An 18,699-nucleotide genomic window follows, 5' to 3' on the forward strand; every position below is an offset into this window, starting at 1 on the left:
GTCCACAGTGCTATTTATGGTCATATGATCCTGACCACTGGACCTCTTGGAAAAGCTCCCTCTAAGAATCTCTTTACGGAAAAGCCGCCTAGACAGGGAGAGCTTTGCTGATGATCTGTAAGATTTGTCACACAGTGTTATATTCCACAGAAAGCATCAACTTCTCTGATAGGAAGTATATCAAGTTACAACAGTTTTTTTTTTCTGCCAGACAAACTTTTTTCTCTCTCCCACTCTTTCTCTCACTCTTCCTATCATAGTCTTTCCCTCAAGACTTGCTGTCATCTTATATTTTCAGGGACAGACATGATGACAACTGTTTTGAAATATTCATGTTTCTTTTTGGTGTGACTTGCATGTTACTCTTTCCATCTTGTACAAGTAGGTTTTTGAGAAGGGAAATATTGTTAGGCCTTGCTCCAAGTTTACAGCAGGACATTGATTCAGTATTTTGGGCTAATTGGTGAAGAACTTGCATTTCTAACTTGAAAACAAAATTACATTCCAGATTTGATTGGTGGACAGTAAATAGACGTTGGGGACGACATTTGGATGATAGATGCCTGTCTGAGCAAGCTTTTAAATGGTTTGACAAATTTTCTTTGCTGTGTTGACATGTTTCCAATTGAAACAGGACATTGGAACATACCGAAAGGCTTTGTTCTTGTCTTTTAATAGCCAAAAGCCTAGTTTACATCAGTACACAGTTCGCTCATGCTGGTAGACACTGTATCTACACCATCTGGTCACAAAAGTGAAAGTGCCTTTCTTCACTGACAGCCATTCAAAAGTAGCCATGCATTCTGACAAAATGCAGTGTATGTGATCTTTTGTTTTCCCTTAATACTGTAGGTAGTGTAAAAATCCTGAACAGAATAAAATTAAATTTAAGTCACTGTCAAATCATTGATCACCTCAGGTAAACAGCCCAAACGAAATATGGTGACACATTAATCAAACCTCATCAGTGCTTTGGTGTTTGGCATTAAGTCATGTGCCACATAAGAACCAAAACTGATTCCAATCACATAAGTGTGGAATGACATGAAGGTAAAATTGGATTTTTTTGGGTGAACTGTCCCTTAAAGTGTAGCTAAACTGCTCAAATGCTTTTTGGGGCCTCTGCATCTCTTAAAAGTTTGTTTTGTGAGCTTTTTGCAGTGTCTAGCATATAGATTGCCTCAGAGTTAACAGCCATAAAACTCCAGTTTTGATTTCATAGTGCAAAGTGTTTGTGTGGATGCTGACTGAGTGCTGCGCGTCTCTAATTGTTATCCAACAGTAGGTGGACGTCTGACCGAGCTGGCGGCAGTGGAGACTGTCGTTGTGATGCACATTCACCTTCCTAAATTCACCTCCGGCATAATGATGTTTCTGTGCTGATCTCTCTCTCTCTCTCTCTCTCTCACACACACACACACACACACACTCAGAGCCACAACATATCTATGACAGGTGTTGAGCTCTAGCAGCTCTCGATCCTAATTACTTGGCCATCCCTTTCTGCAAGCAGATGGATCCCTCTCAGAAATTAATGTTCTAGCCGGCTACTCTCCACAGCCCATTCCCTTGTCATTTGTGCCGTACAGGTACAGTAGTCTTAACTTAATGTAAAAAATCCAATCAGATTGCGTGCCAAAGCATCATTAGGGAGATTGGGGGCTGACTGACATAAACGATTTGGAGAGTGATTCGTCATTCTAATGAAAAGTAGAAAACTCTGCGATACTTTTGAGCGGTCTGTTTTTCAGATAGAGTTAGAAACGCATCCAGATGAATGTTTTCTGCACCATGTATTTTTTTTAATTCACATCTATTTCTGACTAAATATAATAATATTGATGGTGCTTGTGTCAACAGAATTATATGCAACATCTGTTATGGATCTGTATTTATTTTTCCCTCGGGAGATCAGCACAGACAGGTGAATGTAAAGTAATACTGAGTGCACCACCATTTATTACTTTCAGAAAAATGGTTTGTCTCTGTCTTGTTGTATCTCTATCAGTCTCCTCTTAAGTAGAAATTCTGGAGAGTATAAATATATATAAAGAGAGAGAGAAAGATTTAAGTAAATATGTAATATTTAAATTAGGATTAATTTTTACTATTCATATATAGATCTTTGTTATAATAGACATTTGGTAAATAAAAACACAATAAAACAATATAATAAACAACAAGATTTGTTGACGATGGTACGTTTAACCAAAAAGTTGAATTGTGTTGTTGGGAAAAGGCTATTCTTAATAAATGTCAGTGTTTTTTTGTTTTTTAATTGTTTGTTTGATATTTTGCTGTTATACATTTTAAACTACTTTTCAATATTTTGGGGCCAGTAAGATTATTTTATTGTTTTCAGAAAGAAGTCTCATTTAGTCATTCATTTAGTCATTTATTTGATCAAAAATACAATAAAAAAAACAGTAATACTGTTTAATATAATTGCAATTTAATATAATAATGAATTTACTAAAATTACTATTTATTTATTTATTACATATTTGGATGTATCACTATACATTCAGATTAGCAATTATATATTGATATGAAAAAATTCATGTTTGTTTATATTTGTTATTTACAGCTCTATTTTGTATAATTATTTAATTTTGTAATCTAACTATTTATTTTTGAAATATTAAATATATATTCAAATATGTGTTTATTTATTGCTCTCCATACAAACGTTGAGGATATTCACAGTGGTAAATGTGTTTTCCTCTTGTACTTGACAAGCTGCTCTTGTTCTAGACAGCATGGAGACTCTCTTGTCTACCAGTGAAGAGAGTAGAGCTGCTTTAGAAAGAGAGTGATGTATGCTAACCTGGGTGTGTGCAGCATAATGGGAGTGTGAGTGTTGCTGAAGGGTTTAGCTGGGAGTGTGTCTGCTCCTGCAGCCTGCTGTGTTGTGCAGTATGAATTATTCCTGCTGTTCTGAATTTGATTCCTCACTGCTGCAAACTTCTCTGATCTCTGGCCATATTCATTCACCTCTGTTTTCCCTCCTTTTCTTACATTTATCTCTCCATCAATTCATTATTTAGTGTGTGAAATGCATACAGCTCTGTAAGTGGCATAATATTGTGGCAGAACTTCAGGTCAGGAGTGATGTGCGGCATCTCGGAGGGGATGAAGGATGGTTATGTTCATGGGAACTCAGGCACCAACGTTCTGGCCGCTGGGCAGCAATTGCTGCCAACTAATGACTGTTTCCTATAGGAAAAATGGGTCTTCTTTAGGGGACGCTTATAGGGCCAAGTAAAATTTTCCTGTATTGTAACTTGTGAGACATTTCATTCTAACTGAAGTTATACTACTGTTTCTTCAATGGTTATGTCTTTGAGATGGATGGTGATTCCTTGTGTATTTTTCTCTGTAGATACGGGTCTTCTGCAAAGTGACGTCAAAGCACGGAGGCAAGATGAGGACCTTCAGCCAAATCTACACGTGCTGGGAGTTTTCTTCCTGGGCAAACACACCAGCCATGCATTCAACTTTGTTCTGCTCTTTCAATTGTAAGTCTGTTTCATTCATAACATTTTAATGCTAAAATATCCTGGTGAAAAGACTGGCATAGCTGACCACCAGCACATGGTGTTGCTTTGGATGCTAGTCTCCTGCTTACAGTATGTCAAGGCTGCTTAACAAGTTTCACCAGAAAATCAATGGCTGGAGAATAGCTTTACTACACTGTAAAAAGTTTGAAATTGTAACTGTTAACATAAAAGAATAGTTCACCCAAATATGAATATTTGCTGAAAATGTACTCAACATCATGCCACCCAAGATGTAGCCGAGTTTACTTAATTGGAACAGATTTGGAGAAATGTAACCTTACATCACTTGCTCACCAATTGATCCTCTGCAGTGAATTGGTGTCTTCAAAATGAGACTCCAAACAACAACAACAACAACAAAAAAACTTTACAGTAATCCATAAGTAATACACATGACTCCAGTCTGTCTTGTGAAGTGAAAAGCTGCATGTTTGTATGAAACAAATCCTTCATTAAGGCATGCTAACATGAAACCATCACTTTTGGCCAAAATTCCAGTCCATAATCCATAATAACGCTTCATCTGGTGAAAAAGTCCATCCCCTGTCTACACATTGAAACACACCAACATATTTGTTTAGAATTATTTCTGCTTGAAAACGGTGCTTAATCTGTGCATATGTCTTTTTTAATTTAGATGAGACAATATTCTCGTTGGAAAAAAGCTATTTTATGGATAGAGGACTTGTATTTTAGCTGGAATTGATGATTTGAAGTTTTAAATGTCTTTTGACATCAGAAGACATTCATTGATAGACTGCAGTCATGAGCATTATTACTTGAGGATTATTGTGGTTTTTATCAGCTGTTTGGACTCTCATTCTTACTGCACCCATTCATTGCAGTGATGTAATGCTAAAGATTTTCAGCCATTTTTTTAACCTGTTAGCCAGCACCCCCCATTATGGGACTCACAGCTGAAAGTGCTCTACCTAACTTATAATTGTAACAGTTTCCTACTTCAGTGTGTTACAAACATAATTTTGGTGTCTTTGGAAAGAAGACACTTTGGGCTTTACTTTTCATCAACCAAAGTTGATAAAATTTTCAGAAATTTTCAGTTATAGACACTGAAGTGCCTTGATTTTTTTTTTACCACACTTAAATATTTTTTTATTTGATATAAAAATACATGAAATGAGTCCTGGAGCAATGTAGAAAAGTAATGGGTTGAAAGCCACTTGTCTCATGAGTTTCTATTTCAAATCTGAATAAGATATCATGAAAAATGAGACTCCTGCAAATATTTTTCTGAGACTATTTCTACACCCCCCACCCCCCAAATATAAGAAAATATATTTCCCAATAGTATTGAAGGCTTCTACAAACTATTTAGTCAGTAAACATACCACTGCATAGTTTTTTTCAATTATAAAACACCAGACAGAAACTTAGACATCATATAAGTGATTTATTTTAGCACTAGAAAAATACAATAAGAATAAATTGAGTAAGAAAAATAAGAATAATAAGAAAAATAAAAAAGAGCATTTACAATGAATTAAGATGCAAATAAGTGCTGATGTGCTGATGGCCACTTATACAGATGGTAATAACACAAATGCGCCATAAAGTCAATAATCCACTCTCTTTATTCGTTCACTTTGATAACCGTGATCATGCAGTAATAGCGATCTGATTTGTGCTGATTTGCACTCAAACAGATGGTAATCATGCAGATACATTCACATTCAACATAAAACATACTCTCACATATATAAAAACTGTTGAAAAATAAAACAAACAAAGAAAAGGGTATAAGTTCCGCCTCCATCAGCTGACAGGTTCGTCAGAGCGCGTCACGAGGGAGCGCCAAAATCAAATATACTATACTATACTATCTATCTTCATTCTTTTTTTTTTCGATGGATTGTCTCATTCTGTTTGTGACACTACGCTTCAAAACCATGCCATTTTTTTTACTACCAAGACGTAGTTTCCGACCGTGAGTTATTGTACTGTTCCTTCAAAGATCATTTTTAGCTGATATAACCCATACGAATGTAGGTGTAAGGTGTAAATTCATGTATTTAGGCTCATTCAGTGATGCTGGTTTTAATAAAACCAGTTCATTTAGATTACCGTTAGTTATCATTTTTTTGTTTGAGTTTTGAAAGTGAATAGCATGAGTATTCACCAGCTAGAGCATAACAAGCCCCCCATCCAGCCTGGTGCAAGCTTTAATAAAAGAAATAAAACCACCTTTCACCCTTCACCTCATAATTTGCACCCTTGATACTAAACTAAAATATTGTTTTCATTATGTGTTACACAGTTTCCGGCCTTTGGCATTTTGGGTATACAATCTAGCCCATCTCATTTAATTTTTTACCTTTCAACATTATTCCCAGTGATGCAAAGATGAGTCATGCACTTTTTGACACCATCGAGCTGTATAGAGGAGAACATTTATAGCCTTGAAACATGAGACAGCATTCATAAATTTCACATAGAGCTTTGATACTAAGACTTGTAATTCGCCATGAACTGTAAACTTATTGTACATTTGTTGGGCTCTTAAATTCCGTTCTAACATGATGTTGGCATTGTGAGCTCACGTTAATGTTGAACTGGCTCCCAGTCAAAAGCTCTTTTTGTATAAGAGTGCCCTGAGGTATACAATTAAGATCATTAGCTCAAAGAGAAGCTGCTAGCGTGAAAAGAAGCAGCATGCATTTCCTCAATTTATTTGCTGTCCTCTTTATTAGCAAAAGCATTATTTAAAGGTGCCATATGTCATGTCTGGCAAAAAAATCAAGTCATACTCCACATTCCATACCAGATGGGGGCAGTATGCCTCAATAAAGTGAATTGGTCTACTCTAGAGTAACAAACAAGAAACGGCATAGTCTCTATGCTCTGCCCCTACCTTCACAACAACCCTAGAGCATAGCCGAAGCCTATAAGACAGCGGTTCACAATTGCAGTCCTCGCGCCCCACTGCTCTGCACATCTTGAACGTTTCTCTTAGCGCTTCAGACATTTGTTCTATTCGAACATAAGTGCCCTGCGAAGTGGACATCACAGGATATTCAGCCATGATTCCAGTTCGAAGCGAAAGTAGCTATATGTTCCAATCAAAGTTCACTGAAGTGTGCAAGACGTGAATTTAAATTGTATTGATTTACAGAGGTATATGATGTCACAGTTGTCCATGTTTAAAGACGCTGCACAGCACAAATCAGTGAATGAATGTTTCGATGTGAGGTAAACTTCAACAGATTTCCCCTGCTCAGAGAGTAGGGAGCAATGAACATTTGAAAAACAGTTCATGCACGGAGTTCATTTCTAACGAGCTGATTATCTGAATCAGGTGTGTTAACAAAGAGAAACGTGCAAAATATGCAGAGCAGTGGGGCGCGAGGACTGGAATTGAGAACCGCTGCTATAAGAGGACGTTTTGCCTCCAGAGGAACGTTGGGTGATGTCAAGTGATTTTGAAACATGACATCTTCAAGCTACTCCCCTTCACCTTTACCAGTGAATATGTTCATATTCGTTTTGTTCATATTACATTGAGTTGTATATACACATTATTTGAATTAAATTAATTTGACAGACAGCATTCTGTCAACATCATTGGTCAACATCAGACAGCTGATGTTGACCAAGCTAGCGACAACCAACGTAACCAGAGCTGCCAACTCGCAAGCATTCACCGTGAGACACACGCAATTGACTCTTTTCACACGCTTTCACGCCACACATCAATTTTCTCATGCACAGAAAAACCACGAAGCAAAGAGGACACGGAGACCAACAGACTAGACAGAGCAGGTTTTTTATGATATAAAAGATTCTGCCTAGCTTGGTAATGACATTATTATATATCATTATATATCAGATTCTGTCAATTTTATTACGCAATTCAAACAATACCGTTTTGGCACTTGTAAATGTTACACGGCAGATCCCTAGCGCACGTGAACCGATCATCTCTACTATAGTAACAAACGCAGCTACGGTTAGCCATCGCTAACATTAGCACGTTTATCGAACAGCCTTCGATACATTTCTATGTTATAACTTTCCGAAAAAAATACGCAAACATATAAAACAAACTTCTAGCGAAATACTAACAGCATCTTACTTACCAATCCAAAAGAAATGTTGCAAGTTCGGAGTCGAACCTCATTTCTTTCAAGTCCATCAGTTGTCTCCAGCGATGGAAAGCAGTGCCGATGTTTACTCTGGTTCGGCTCCTTTTCTTATCGGATTTGATTTGTGATTCCGAGCCCGGTTGTTTCCCTTAAGCGGGTGGTGGTGGTAGGGGTCTCTTGCCAAGGGCTTCAGCCATCCTTCTGCTCTCTTCCCTGAACTGAAATGAAGTAGTGGGTGGGCTGTACTTTCCACACGATTGACATCAGGTTCAAGTACGCCCACAAGCCGTGCGAGTTATTCGTGTATTGCAGGTTGGCTGGTGGTTATGTTGCCCGCATACCGCCTCCCATGGCCGAAACTGGTATTACGACACCTGTCGGGCCGTGGCTAGTAATGCTAATGCTAATTAAGGTTGATATCTCTGCAGCACTATAACTTGACATTTTTTTTATGACATCATCGCCCTTATTTCTTCTCATTCTTTTGATGCATGTAGGTAATTTTTTGGATATTTTTACCTCAATTTTTACACATGGCACCTTTAAGTGCCACACATATTCATTTATATTATATAAGGTTTTCTTAGAAAACCGCAAAATGTCTTTATTTACAGAAAGGAAAAATGTAAATCATTTTTATATAATGCAAAATGCTTGTTCAGACACATGGTACATGTCTTCCTGAAATAGCATGAAATTGTGTACTTTTCACCGGCCAAATTATGGTAGTACAATCCTTTGAACATCATAAATCTGTTTTTCTCTTTGCCTATTATCTTTTTTTTTTTTATAGAGGCAATGATAGATGTTTCCATAAAAGGCTTGCAAACAATGACAGAAAACATAATAAACCCCAATTGCGCTACAATTTTAAAATATTTCCTTTTCTGCTCACTAAAAGATACTACAGACGGGTGTCACGTGACATCAGCTATTCTCAGGTAATTGCATTTATTACCGGATTCGCAATTAAAACAAGATTCTGTGAAGAACAGTCTCATAAACGTGTCACAAAGGCGCTTCGCTAAAATGTCACTGAACCCCTTCAGTTAGTCTGAGCAGAGCGTCTCGTTTAGTTTTAGTCACTGAGACACAGTTAAGAGCTGCTCCTCTCCACTGAGGATGTACAGACATGAACATCCTCACTGGATCAAAGCTTTAAGTAGGTTTTAATCCAGGTTATGCTCTCTAGACCACAATAAAAAAAAAGTGTTATTTATGTGTGAAATGTCAGTATTGCCCCGAACAACAGTTTTAACATTTCACCTCTGGAAAAATGGTGCAGAATAATGAAATAATGGGTCAGCTGCTTTTTGTACTAGTCTCCAATATGGCTGCCCATCTGTTCGGCTTTAAATGGGCCGTTATTAATTAGCCGATGTTAGATAGTTAGCCTTTCCCCAGTTATTTTTCATCCTTTAGCCCAATTTTAAGTTTTTGAGTACTTTGAAGGGCTTTAAAGTAAGTTTTAACCAGCATAAATCTATTTCTTTTATAGATTTTCAAGCAAAATTGATTTGTTCTGCCCACGTTGACATTGCGACTGCTGTACCTGTGTCCTCTATGGATGATATTGCAAAACTAAATACAGAATCCAAAATGCATGAGTTTTGCTTGGATTTTTGCTGGAAAAATAAGAGTAGCAATGCACTGAAAGGCATCAGTGGTCATTACTGTGAAATGCCTTTGACATTTAACAGTGAATCATTTGTTGCACTGCTCTGCATGCCCGGTCATGCACCCGAATGGGAAAGAGCTTGTTATCAGCATTTAGACAGGTTTGGCTAACACACATCCAATCGATTCTCTGCTCATTGTGTTCAAGAGGCTTAGCACTCGATCAATGTGCTTCCATGACAGAGTGTGTTCTTTAAAAAGTCAAGGACCACAGATCCACACTGTGTTGTCCTGTATGATGGTGTAAGTCAAGGTTTCTCTTTCCCTCTTCTCCTATGTGTTTCCTTCTGTAGTTCTTTCATACTGGCACACAACTGCCTTTTGTACATTGACTGATTGACCGACTTACTCAGAGCATCAACATTCAAGGATACATTAGTCCCAGATATTGAGAGATTCTGACAAGTTATCATTTGTGATTTTTTAAATTTGGAGAGTTTGCTTTAATAAAGACAGTAAATAAATAAAATAAAATACAATAAAGAGCTTGCCATAATTCTAGTTTAAAATGTCTATAAAATCACTCTTTCCTCTTCATGACAAAATGTACCTTTTTTTGTATTTAGATTTTGTGTGTCTTTAAGACATTTTATATTTTATTCTAAATTCTAAACTCTAATCAAATGCTTTGTTACTTTTGTATTTATGAGTACAATGTATTTGTGACGAGTTGGGCGGGGCCAGGAGCCGCGGGAACGGAGCGAGGCCGGTGGAGTAATTGGAAATGAGCGACACCTGCCCACGGAGGCGCTCCGGAAGGATAAAAGAGGAGTTACGACAGTGAAGGACAAGAGAGGACCAAGCCTGGGTTTGTGCGCGGCAGTCGTCCGCAAGGGGTTGTCACGCTGTTTTGTGTTTATTTGATTATTAAAATTTGATTTTGTGGTGCATGTGTTGCTCATTTCCAATTACTCCACTGGCCTCACTCTGTTCCCACGGCTCTCGGCCCCGCCCCACTCGTCACAGTATTTTATTAATTTATTTATTGATGACTACTGTTCCATCATGTAATATATTTATTTATTTTAATGCAGTGTATTTATTATTTATTGACTTAATGTTTGTTTCAAGATGTCATTACCAAGCTAGGCATTATTTAATATATTTAATTAATTATTTATTTATTGAGAAATTTGGCTTATTTTATAGGTTTTATCAGCCAATTTGGCTGTCATCTAATTTATTATATATATATATATATATAGAGAGAGAGAGAGAGAGAGAGAGAGAGAGAGAGAGAGAGAGAGAGAAAATTCTTCTTTATAATCATTTTGTTGTTGTTGGGTTAGGGTTAGGTTAGAAAGTAATTAAGTAATTTTTGTTTTCAATTCCATCATGCTATTTATTGTTTGTTTGTTTGTATAAATATAAATAAATACATTATTATTATTATTATTATTATTATTATTATTATTATTATTATTATTATTATTATTATTATTATTAGAGGCCAAAAACCAAAGGTGCATAGGCACCTCTTGTATATGTTAGTTTTCTTCCTCTTATGATTATTATTATTTAAGTTTTATCAGTTTCTTGCTATAACTTTCTTAATAGCAAGCCCAAGGCTTATCCAACTTTTCTTCAAAATGGTGAAAAACTTCATTGCATCACACGCAAAATAAAAAATCTAAACCATCACACATTATACCAAAAAAAAGGTTGATCTTTATTCCTGGATTTCTGAAGTTTAAAAGTTTGAAGAAGTTTCATAACTTTCAGTAGTAAAAAAATAAATAAAAGATGAAACCTCTGGCTTTGTCCATCTTTGAGTTGGCGCAGTAAAGGTCCCTGTTTGATTCCTGTGACAGCTCCTCATGAATATGAAACACTGTCATTATTGTAACGAGTGCTGATAATGAACTTTCTTTAACAGTGTGTCTATCGGGATCAGTTATGTCCTGGCGGGAAGTGAGGCCTACGCTGCACTTTTTCATACCAGGTGAGCTGCAACCTTTAATGTAACAGTTTTAAATGTTAAATATTAAATGTTAAGAGCAGGTTTGCATTTAAACAAGAACACGTTTCTGCTCAGCCAGATCAAATAAATGCATATGCTTACTTTTCATTTTTGCCTTCATCAAACCTTAGGGCTTTTATTTCTTTATTCAGTTATCTAAAAGAAAGACACCTAGTCAATCATATTGTTCATTCTCTAGATGTTTCCTACTCTCTGCTTGTCAGTCAAATCATGGCCTGAGTGTGAGTAATGTTTAGAAACGCTGTTAAGGCTGGAAATTCTCTCATTAGCTCGTGCCTGTGGGGTGTTTGATCTCCTAAAGCTTTTCTCGGCAAAAACACAAGCGCATTTTCTTCCCTGTGATGTATTGTCAGAGAACTAAACTAAACATTTAGTTTAAGAAGATTGTTGAATAACAGCTCTTTCATATCTGTTTTGGCTTCCAAAATGACCAGGTTATGGTATTCAAAATTACCATGTAAGCAACATAGCATTGTGTACCTCTGGAGCTGTATTATTTTATGTATATGAATAAGTGTTTGGATGTTCAATACTGTTTGGGGTCAGTATGACTTTTTGTTTTAAAAAGTCTCTTATGATGACCAAAGTTGTATTTATATGTACTGCCTTTTATTAAACCTAGCATCACTTACGTGCTTCTGCTTTGTGTCTTTTTTTTTTTCCTTTTTTTTACAATTTTAGTAGATAATATTGAGGAGGGAATAAAAAAGAATGAGTGAGAGGGGGATACGCACTATAGCTTGACAACAGAGAGAGAGAGAGAGAGAGAGAGAGAGTTCTGTAGTTAATGAAATAAACTGTGTGTGAAATTTCGTGTCATTTTGTTATTGTTGCATTAATACAGGTGGCTTATTCACTGAGTGATGAAAAGGTCTAAGAAACCTCATGCACACATTAGTATTCTGTTTGAGAAGAGGAAGTAAACATGAAAAATTGAATAAGCAGAAGTAGGATCCTCTCCAAATGCAGCATACGGTGTCGTAATTCAATTAAGGAATGGTCATAATTACAACCTGCTCAAGTTTTGCTGTTTTCCTTTTCAGTAAGTTTTATTTCTGATGCCTCTAGCATTTAAGTTTGTAGTTTGCGAAAATAAAAATTGCATTTTCAATTTAAAAAGGAATAAGGTTTGGAAAGATAAATCAAATGAGATGAATCAAGTATAAAACTTCCCCAAAAAGACCATTTATTAAGGATAAGATGAAAAATAAACAGTTCATTCTTAAATTCTTGAAGGTCAGATAACGGTCTTGAAAAATGATGATTGCGTTTAGTATGATAAAAGTTTAATTACGTCGTAAGTGGACCACAGGGAAAAATAATAAAATTAAGACACCTTTTAAGAAAATAATGAGAATATCATTAATATTAATCATTGAAAAACTGTGCTGTAAACAAGTATTTATTGGATACAGACCATCTATCCTAGTCATAGATTTTCCATACAGAAATGATCCTTGAAGCCGCTGTTGCTGTATTCTTTGCCCTTGAGCTATCTGAACCTTTTAACCTGCCAGTTTTTCATTTTAATTAAAACGCATTACACTTTCAGAAAAAAACCACCCACTTGAGACAAATTCAGTAGCAAATAGGTTTATCATTCAGTGCTTTATGTGAGAAAGGAAATCAATTGATCTTATATATAGTTCTAAACCTAGTGCATTCAATTCCCACACACATAAATAATAAATCACCATATTTAAAGTTAAATTACCTTTTGGTGCTTTGAGAAAGATTATCATCAGGATACAAATGTAGCTTTTACAGTCATTATGCTGTAGGTGAATTTTTGAAAGGACTCATAGGACTAGAGTTTATACCGGCAATAGAGATAAAGCTCAGTCCATTAGACGGTTCATGAAAATCCATGTTTTTTTATAAGCAGAACTCAAAATGGAAAGGCTGTTCATACTCAATACAGTTAAAGTAAATGGTGACCAGGGTGCTTTTTCAAGCTCCGAAATCTACAACAAAAATAAATAATAATAATAATTCACTCTCTAGCAGTTCTCGTTTGTCCTAAATGAAAAGTGCACATGCAAACTTGGTGCATTTTGATTGGTTCTCAAGTGTCTTATAACCAGTGACACTATCAAGTTAAGTCACACACAATATATATGAATATGCAAACATAAATAAGATTCTCGATTTTTTGTGAATACGGACTTAAATTAATATGCCAGACAGCTCTTGCGTTTTCTTAAGGGATATGGATCAGCTTTATGACTTGTGGCATAGTAAGAAACCATTCCCGCATCAGTGGCAAATCCACCCAAGTAAACGTGCTAATGAAGTTCTAAAAACTTCAGAAAAATGCAGAGATAAAGTTTATCAATTGGTCAGTTGATGCTGTTTTTGTGGTATTCAGAGAACTGTAGGCAGCAAAGGTGACAGACTGATGAAAATGGACTCGGTCAGTCAGAAAACGGTAAAAGCCTCGAATTTTAAATATCAGAGGGCAGTATCGATATGTCCTGAAGCATTAGATATTTATGTGCAGTTGGATACAATTTATTTTTTTCCTCTTGTGATTGTGAAATCCTTTTGCGGCCCAAACTAAAGGTTACGAATCATTAATAGTAAAATTACAAGTTCTGACTGAATCGTATCTCAGATTGTGTTTAGTTCTCTGAGTGTTTTTGTTCGCATATATATGCGAATGCCTGAGAATTCAAAAGACATCTGTGCCACTTTTATATGCTATTCGATTGCTGTTTCACACAATAATAGTGCTTTGGTCTAAAAATTATAATAATTCTACTTTATTTGGAGTACCACTTTTGCACAATGCGCATTTCCTAATGTTAAGCCTTAAATGTGTTTTAATGAAACTATTGATGAAGACTGCATGATCTTTGAATAATATCGGTCTTTAAATGTGAGATAAGTGCATTAAGTACAAAATTAGTTGTTCCAATTTAGAAGACTTTGAGTATACCAGTTTAATATAGCAAAATTACAATTGCATGGTATTTTTATTAAGTACATAAATGTATTTGTAGTATACTTTGCATGAAATAAATGTATTTTGAAAACATTTTAGTATATATATTTTTTCCACTAGGGAGATGTGTATATATATATATATATATATATATATATATATATATATATATATATATATATATATATATATATATATATAAACAATAATATGAAATTGTTCATATGGATATTTTTGTTGTGGTCTATTCTTATTCTATAAAATGTCTATGTAAAAATCATTAAAAAAATCTAAACCTTTGAGAATTGATGATAATCAGCAGAAAACACAGAGGTTTTCACATCTATACTGTTCCCTGCAGAATGTCTTAGTAATTGCACTTATTGCCACAAAAGTAATTTATTTTGCAACACCCCAGTAAATACCTAACCTAAAAATGATCCACTCAAGGTGGCCTGCACCACATCGATGGCTAAATGCTTCATTAAGAACACATCATAGGCAGATGCCTGTGACCAAGGGTGGAAAAAAGAGAGAGAGAGAACGAGCAAGCGAGACAGTGAATGTAAAGTGATCCTGCAAGCACAATCAATAGGTTATTTCAGCCTTGGTAGAGTATTCGCAGTTCTCAATCCATTATAAAACTCATATTTATCTGTGGGATATGGTGGTCTTGCTGAATTGAGTTCATAAATAAGTTTGCTTTGCTCTGGGACAGTAGAATTTGACCTCTGTCCACAAACATAGATAATAATGTTAAAGGAATACAGGCGGAAAACTCTCAAAATACTTAATAAAGTGGATGAGGTTCAAAATTGCCCTTGGCACCATAGTCATGCCTTCATGTAGCAAAGAATGTGTTTACCCTAATAAAAATTGATTATATTATGGAAACTAAGATGATATTGTGCAATTGGCAATGCCCCAAAACCTCAGATTTAAAAGAGTGTATTGATGGAACCATTGAGATTTCATCATATGAAAGCATGCTGAGAAGACTTTGCAATGAGGTAAAGAGATTTTGGGGGGAAACACATAAAAAAATGAATTGATTATGTAAAACAGTGTACCACACAGTCCTTTAAGAAGCACTGTCCCATGCCCTTGAGCGTCTGTGTTATGTATCATGCATATGTTTTTTGACAGTGCTATTCTTCTGAGCGTATATTTGCGATAAAAAATAATGTAAGCATTTGTGAAGTTCACTTTATTTCAGAGCACTGGATCAGAAAGCACTCCTATCAGATTGAGACAGACACTTCAAAACAATTACCTGCCCCCTGTTGTTTCCTTTAGAGAGGAGAAATGTGCCTCTCCTCATTCAGGATGTGATTTAGAGACTAAATCTATGTTTTGCAGGGAAATTGTAAAGAATACTTGTCTTACAATTGTATTGTGCTTTTGTCATTTCCTCTCGCTGTAGTCTGTAATTTTGAGAGATGGTGTTTGGTATTATTTGAAGTTACTGAAGCTGTAATTTAAAACAATGGGGGATAAGATGACTGTTTGCCTGATTTTGCTTCTGTAGTCATGTCTACGTGATCCCTGCATTTACATGGACGCTCTCATTGGGGATTCTTCTGGCCCAGACCATCATTCAGCCCATCACGTCACTGCTGACGCTACTCAAAGGAATCCTGCTGGTTATTACTGTGAGTTTAATAGTCATAATCATCACTGAATTGTTTTTATTTATTTTTTTAGCTTTTTATGTTGTTGCTTGTTCCACATAGATAAAATTACCTTTGATATAAAATGATAGCTTCATCAATTTGATTGTTTTTATGCTCCTTTCTAAAACGGATTTATATGGAGGACCAAACCTGCAGAAATAAAAAAAGAAATATGTAAATAAATAAGTGAAAACAAATAAAGTAATATGTGACTTAATAAAACAAATATAGTTAATTTTTTATGACATCTAATCCTATTTTTTTCTATTTATATACCGTTAAACGTTATTTATATTATCAGATCTTTTTTATCCACATTACTTGATGAATTCAACAATTCCACAATTTTCTATTCTCTTTTTATTCTGGATTCTTAGAAAATGATTTGATTTTGATTCACTTTTGGACTGCAAGGATGCAATTTAATGCATCCTTGTTAAATAACATAAAAAAAAAAAAAATAAAGGTAAATTTTCTTTTTTACAAAAACGATTTCAAATGTTTATTAAGATTTTTCTGTGTTGTCTATATTGTTAATTATGCCCACAGAATGAGTGTTCCTAAATCTGTGAATAAGCCATAAAGGACAGAAATTAATAAACTGAAAAATGTGGAAAGATGTGACATTGTAGATGTAATGAACAATAATTATGAAATGATAATGGTTTCTGATGAGCTATTTCTATGACTGTGTGTGTGTGTGTGTGTGTGTGTGTGTGTGTGTGTGTGTGTGTGTGTGTGTGTGTGTGTGTGTGTGTGTGAGAGAGAGAGAGAGAGATACCCCAATATTCTGACTTACCCTAAAATTCTGTCTTGGAGGGCAGGGAGAGAGATTATTAAAACACAAAAAACATATTATTAATGAATATCATTTTTAATACTGAGTTGGTTTTATCTTGACATTATACTGTGAAATGTGATGAGAGTTCTCCACCAGGGATGTGTTGTCCTTAAGGACGAGGAGTTCTATGCTTTATTCAGCGAGATGGTGACCTGTTTACACCAACCTCACGGGACAGCAGAAAACGATCCCAGCAGTCTTTTGAGCTGAAGGGAAGAACTCTCAGTTTTCCCTTTATAATGAGCACATTTGACCCAGCAATGAAGTAAAAAGTTAGAGCAAACCTGTTACACTTCAAGCCCAACCTTCTGGAGCTACGGTTTAAAAATTACTATATGGCTGGCTTAAAATTATTAAAACAGGTTGTAAATTAAAAATCAGCAATAATCAAAAGGTGACAATTTATTAAAAACTGTTTAAAAATGTTTATTTTTTAATTATTATTAATTCAACTTATTAATAAATGTGCATGTATTGAATATTGATAAATTAATAATTATGAATTTCCAAACTATTTTGGGTTCAAGCATGAAATACACTGTAGTAACTTTTAAGCAATAGTTGATTTAAATAAAACTACCCAGAAGGTCTGGTTAAACATTTCTCCCAACGACTGGATCGCAGGGTTTGTCCGTATTTCACCAAGTGCTGAGTTGTTTCACAGTGTGAAGAAATTTTAAAAGAACAGTATTTATTTGAAATAAAATATTTTGTAATGGTGTAAAAGTATTTACTGCACATTTTTTTGACTACAGCCAATCAGATTGCTACTGCTGATTTTCAGCAAGCCTTTGCCAGTTTTCTGTGCAGCGTGCTTCTTCATACGATCAGAGCGTGGACTGTAACTGAACTGTGGGCATGCCTTTGGGTCAATTCTACCTCAAACTCTATCTTTCACTCTTTAAGTCATACTGCTGGGCTGGCACTCCACTGCAATGCTTTGTATAATCACAGCAAGCCATTCATCAAGCACCATGACTGCTTCAGGCTCTAGTCAGTAAGCTTGCTGACAGTAATTCTTAACCCTGTCTCATCAGTGGTCAAATTCCAGCCCATCAATCACACTCCCTGATGTATTATCCCTGTTCAAAATGTCCATGCTTATCTATAATTTGGGAGGTTATCATTTATGAGTTAGGGTTTTATGGTGCGTGGACGGCCCCTCCTGCATCACGCTGTGAATCATGCCACCTAGATGGCCAAGAAGAGCCCCTGATGAGATATCATCTGTGACTGGCTCTTCAATTTAACAGCGGGCGACATATTTTCATGACACTCCCAGTGCAACAATGATCCATGAAATGCCCTCCACCGAATTGCCAGTTAAAGTGGGTGTAATTTAGCACTTTACTGTAAGTAGCAGATAATTGTTCTTCTGCTCAAATGAGGCCAGGAATGATCGTGTCTCTTGTGTGGAGGGATCGATTGTGTGCTAATTGTGGGGCATTGCTGGAATATGTCATTGGCTCATAATGTTCCATGATAGCATTAGTTGTGGATTCATTGTGGGACTGGTTTTGGCGACTGTTTTTTTGTTGGATTTATTCATGAATTGAAAAATGAAATTTGTGTGTGTGTGTGTGTGTGTATATATAAAAATAACTAAGTCAGCGGGAGTGGGCGGGACCGGGAATCTTAATAACACTATGATACCCAACTTTATACACAAATATACCTTTTATATAAATAAACTATAAACTGTATATTTTCATTTTGAACTCAGTTCTAGTTGCCTTGGTCATTATGCTGTCCTCCTGTTTGCTTTTTTTGTGGCTGGTTAAGTGAATAATGTACGCAGTTCGTAACAGACTTATCGTTAACGGCTGGTCTATGTGGTACATCGGGCAAGATATCCAAAAGCCCACCTATTCTATCATCTTTTCATCTAAAAGATGTATGTAGTAAAAACTTTACATGGCCGCT

The 18,699-nt window shown here is 35.7% G+C and overlaps 1 protein-coding gene across 5 annotated transcripts in view; it reads left to right on the forward strand.

Moving 5' to 3' along the window:
• Positions 1 to 18,699, forward strand: part of si:ch211-51h4.2 (uncharacterized) — a 111,522-nt gene that overhangs the window by 13,659 nt on the left and 79,164 nt on the right. For all 5 annotated transcript variants that reach the window (XR_009427455.1, XR_009427454.1, XM_059538287.1 and 2 more), the window contains exons 6-8: positions 3,383 to 3,518; positions 11,214 to 11,279; positions 15,791 to 15,914. Coding sequence is in view for 3 of the 5 variants with exons in the window: in XM_059538287.1 (XP_059394270.1) it covers positions 3,383 to 3,518; positions 11,214 to 11,279; positions 15,791 to 15,914 (326 nt within the window). In the remaining 2 variants the exon portion in view is untranslated. The remainder of the gene's footprint in view (positions 1 to 3,382; positions 3,519 to 11,213; positions 11,280 to 15,790; positions 15,915 to 18,699) is intronic.

Source organism: Carassius carassius, chromosome 44 (assembly GCF_963082965.1).
Source record: "Carassius carassius chromosome 44, fCarCar2.1, whole genome shotgun sequence".
Taxonomy (NCBI): domain Eukaryota; kingdom Metazoa; phylum Chordata; class Actinopteri; order Cypriniformes; family Cyprinidae; genus Carassius; species Carassius carassius.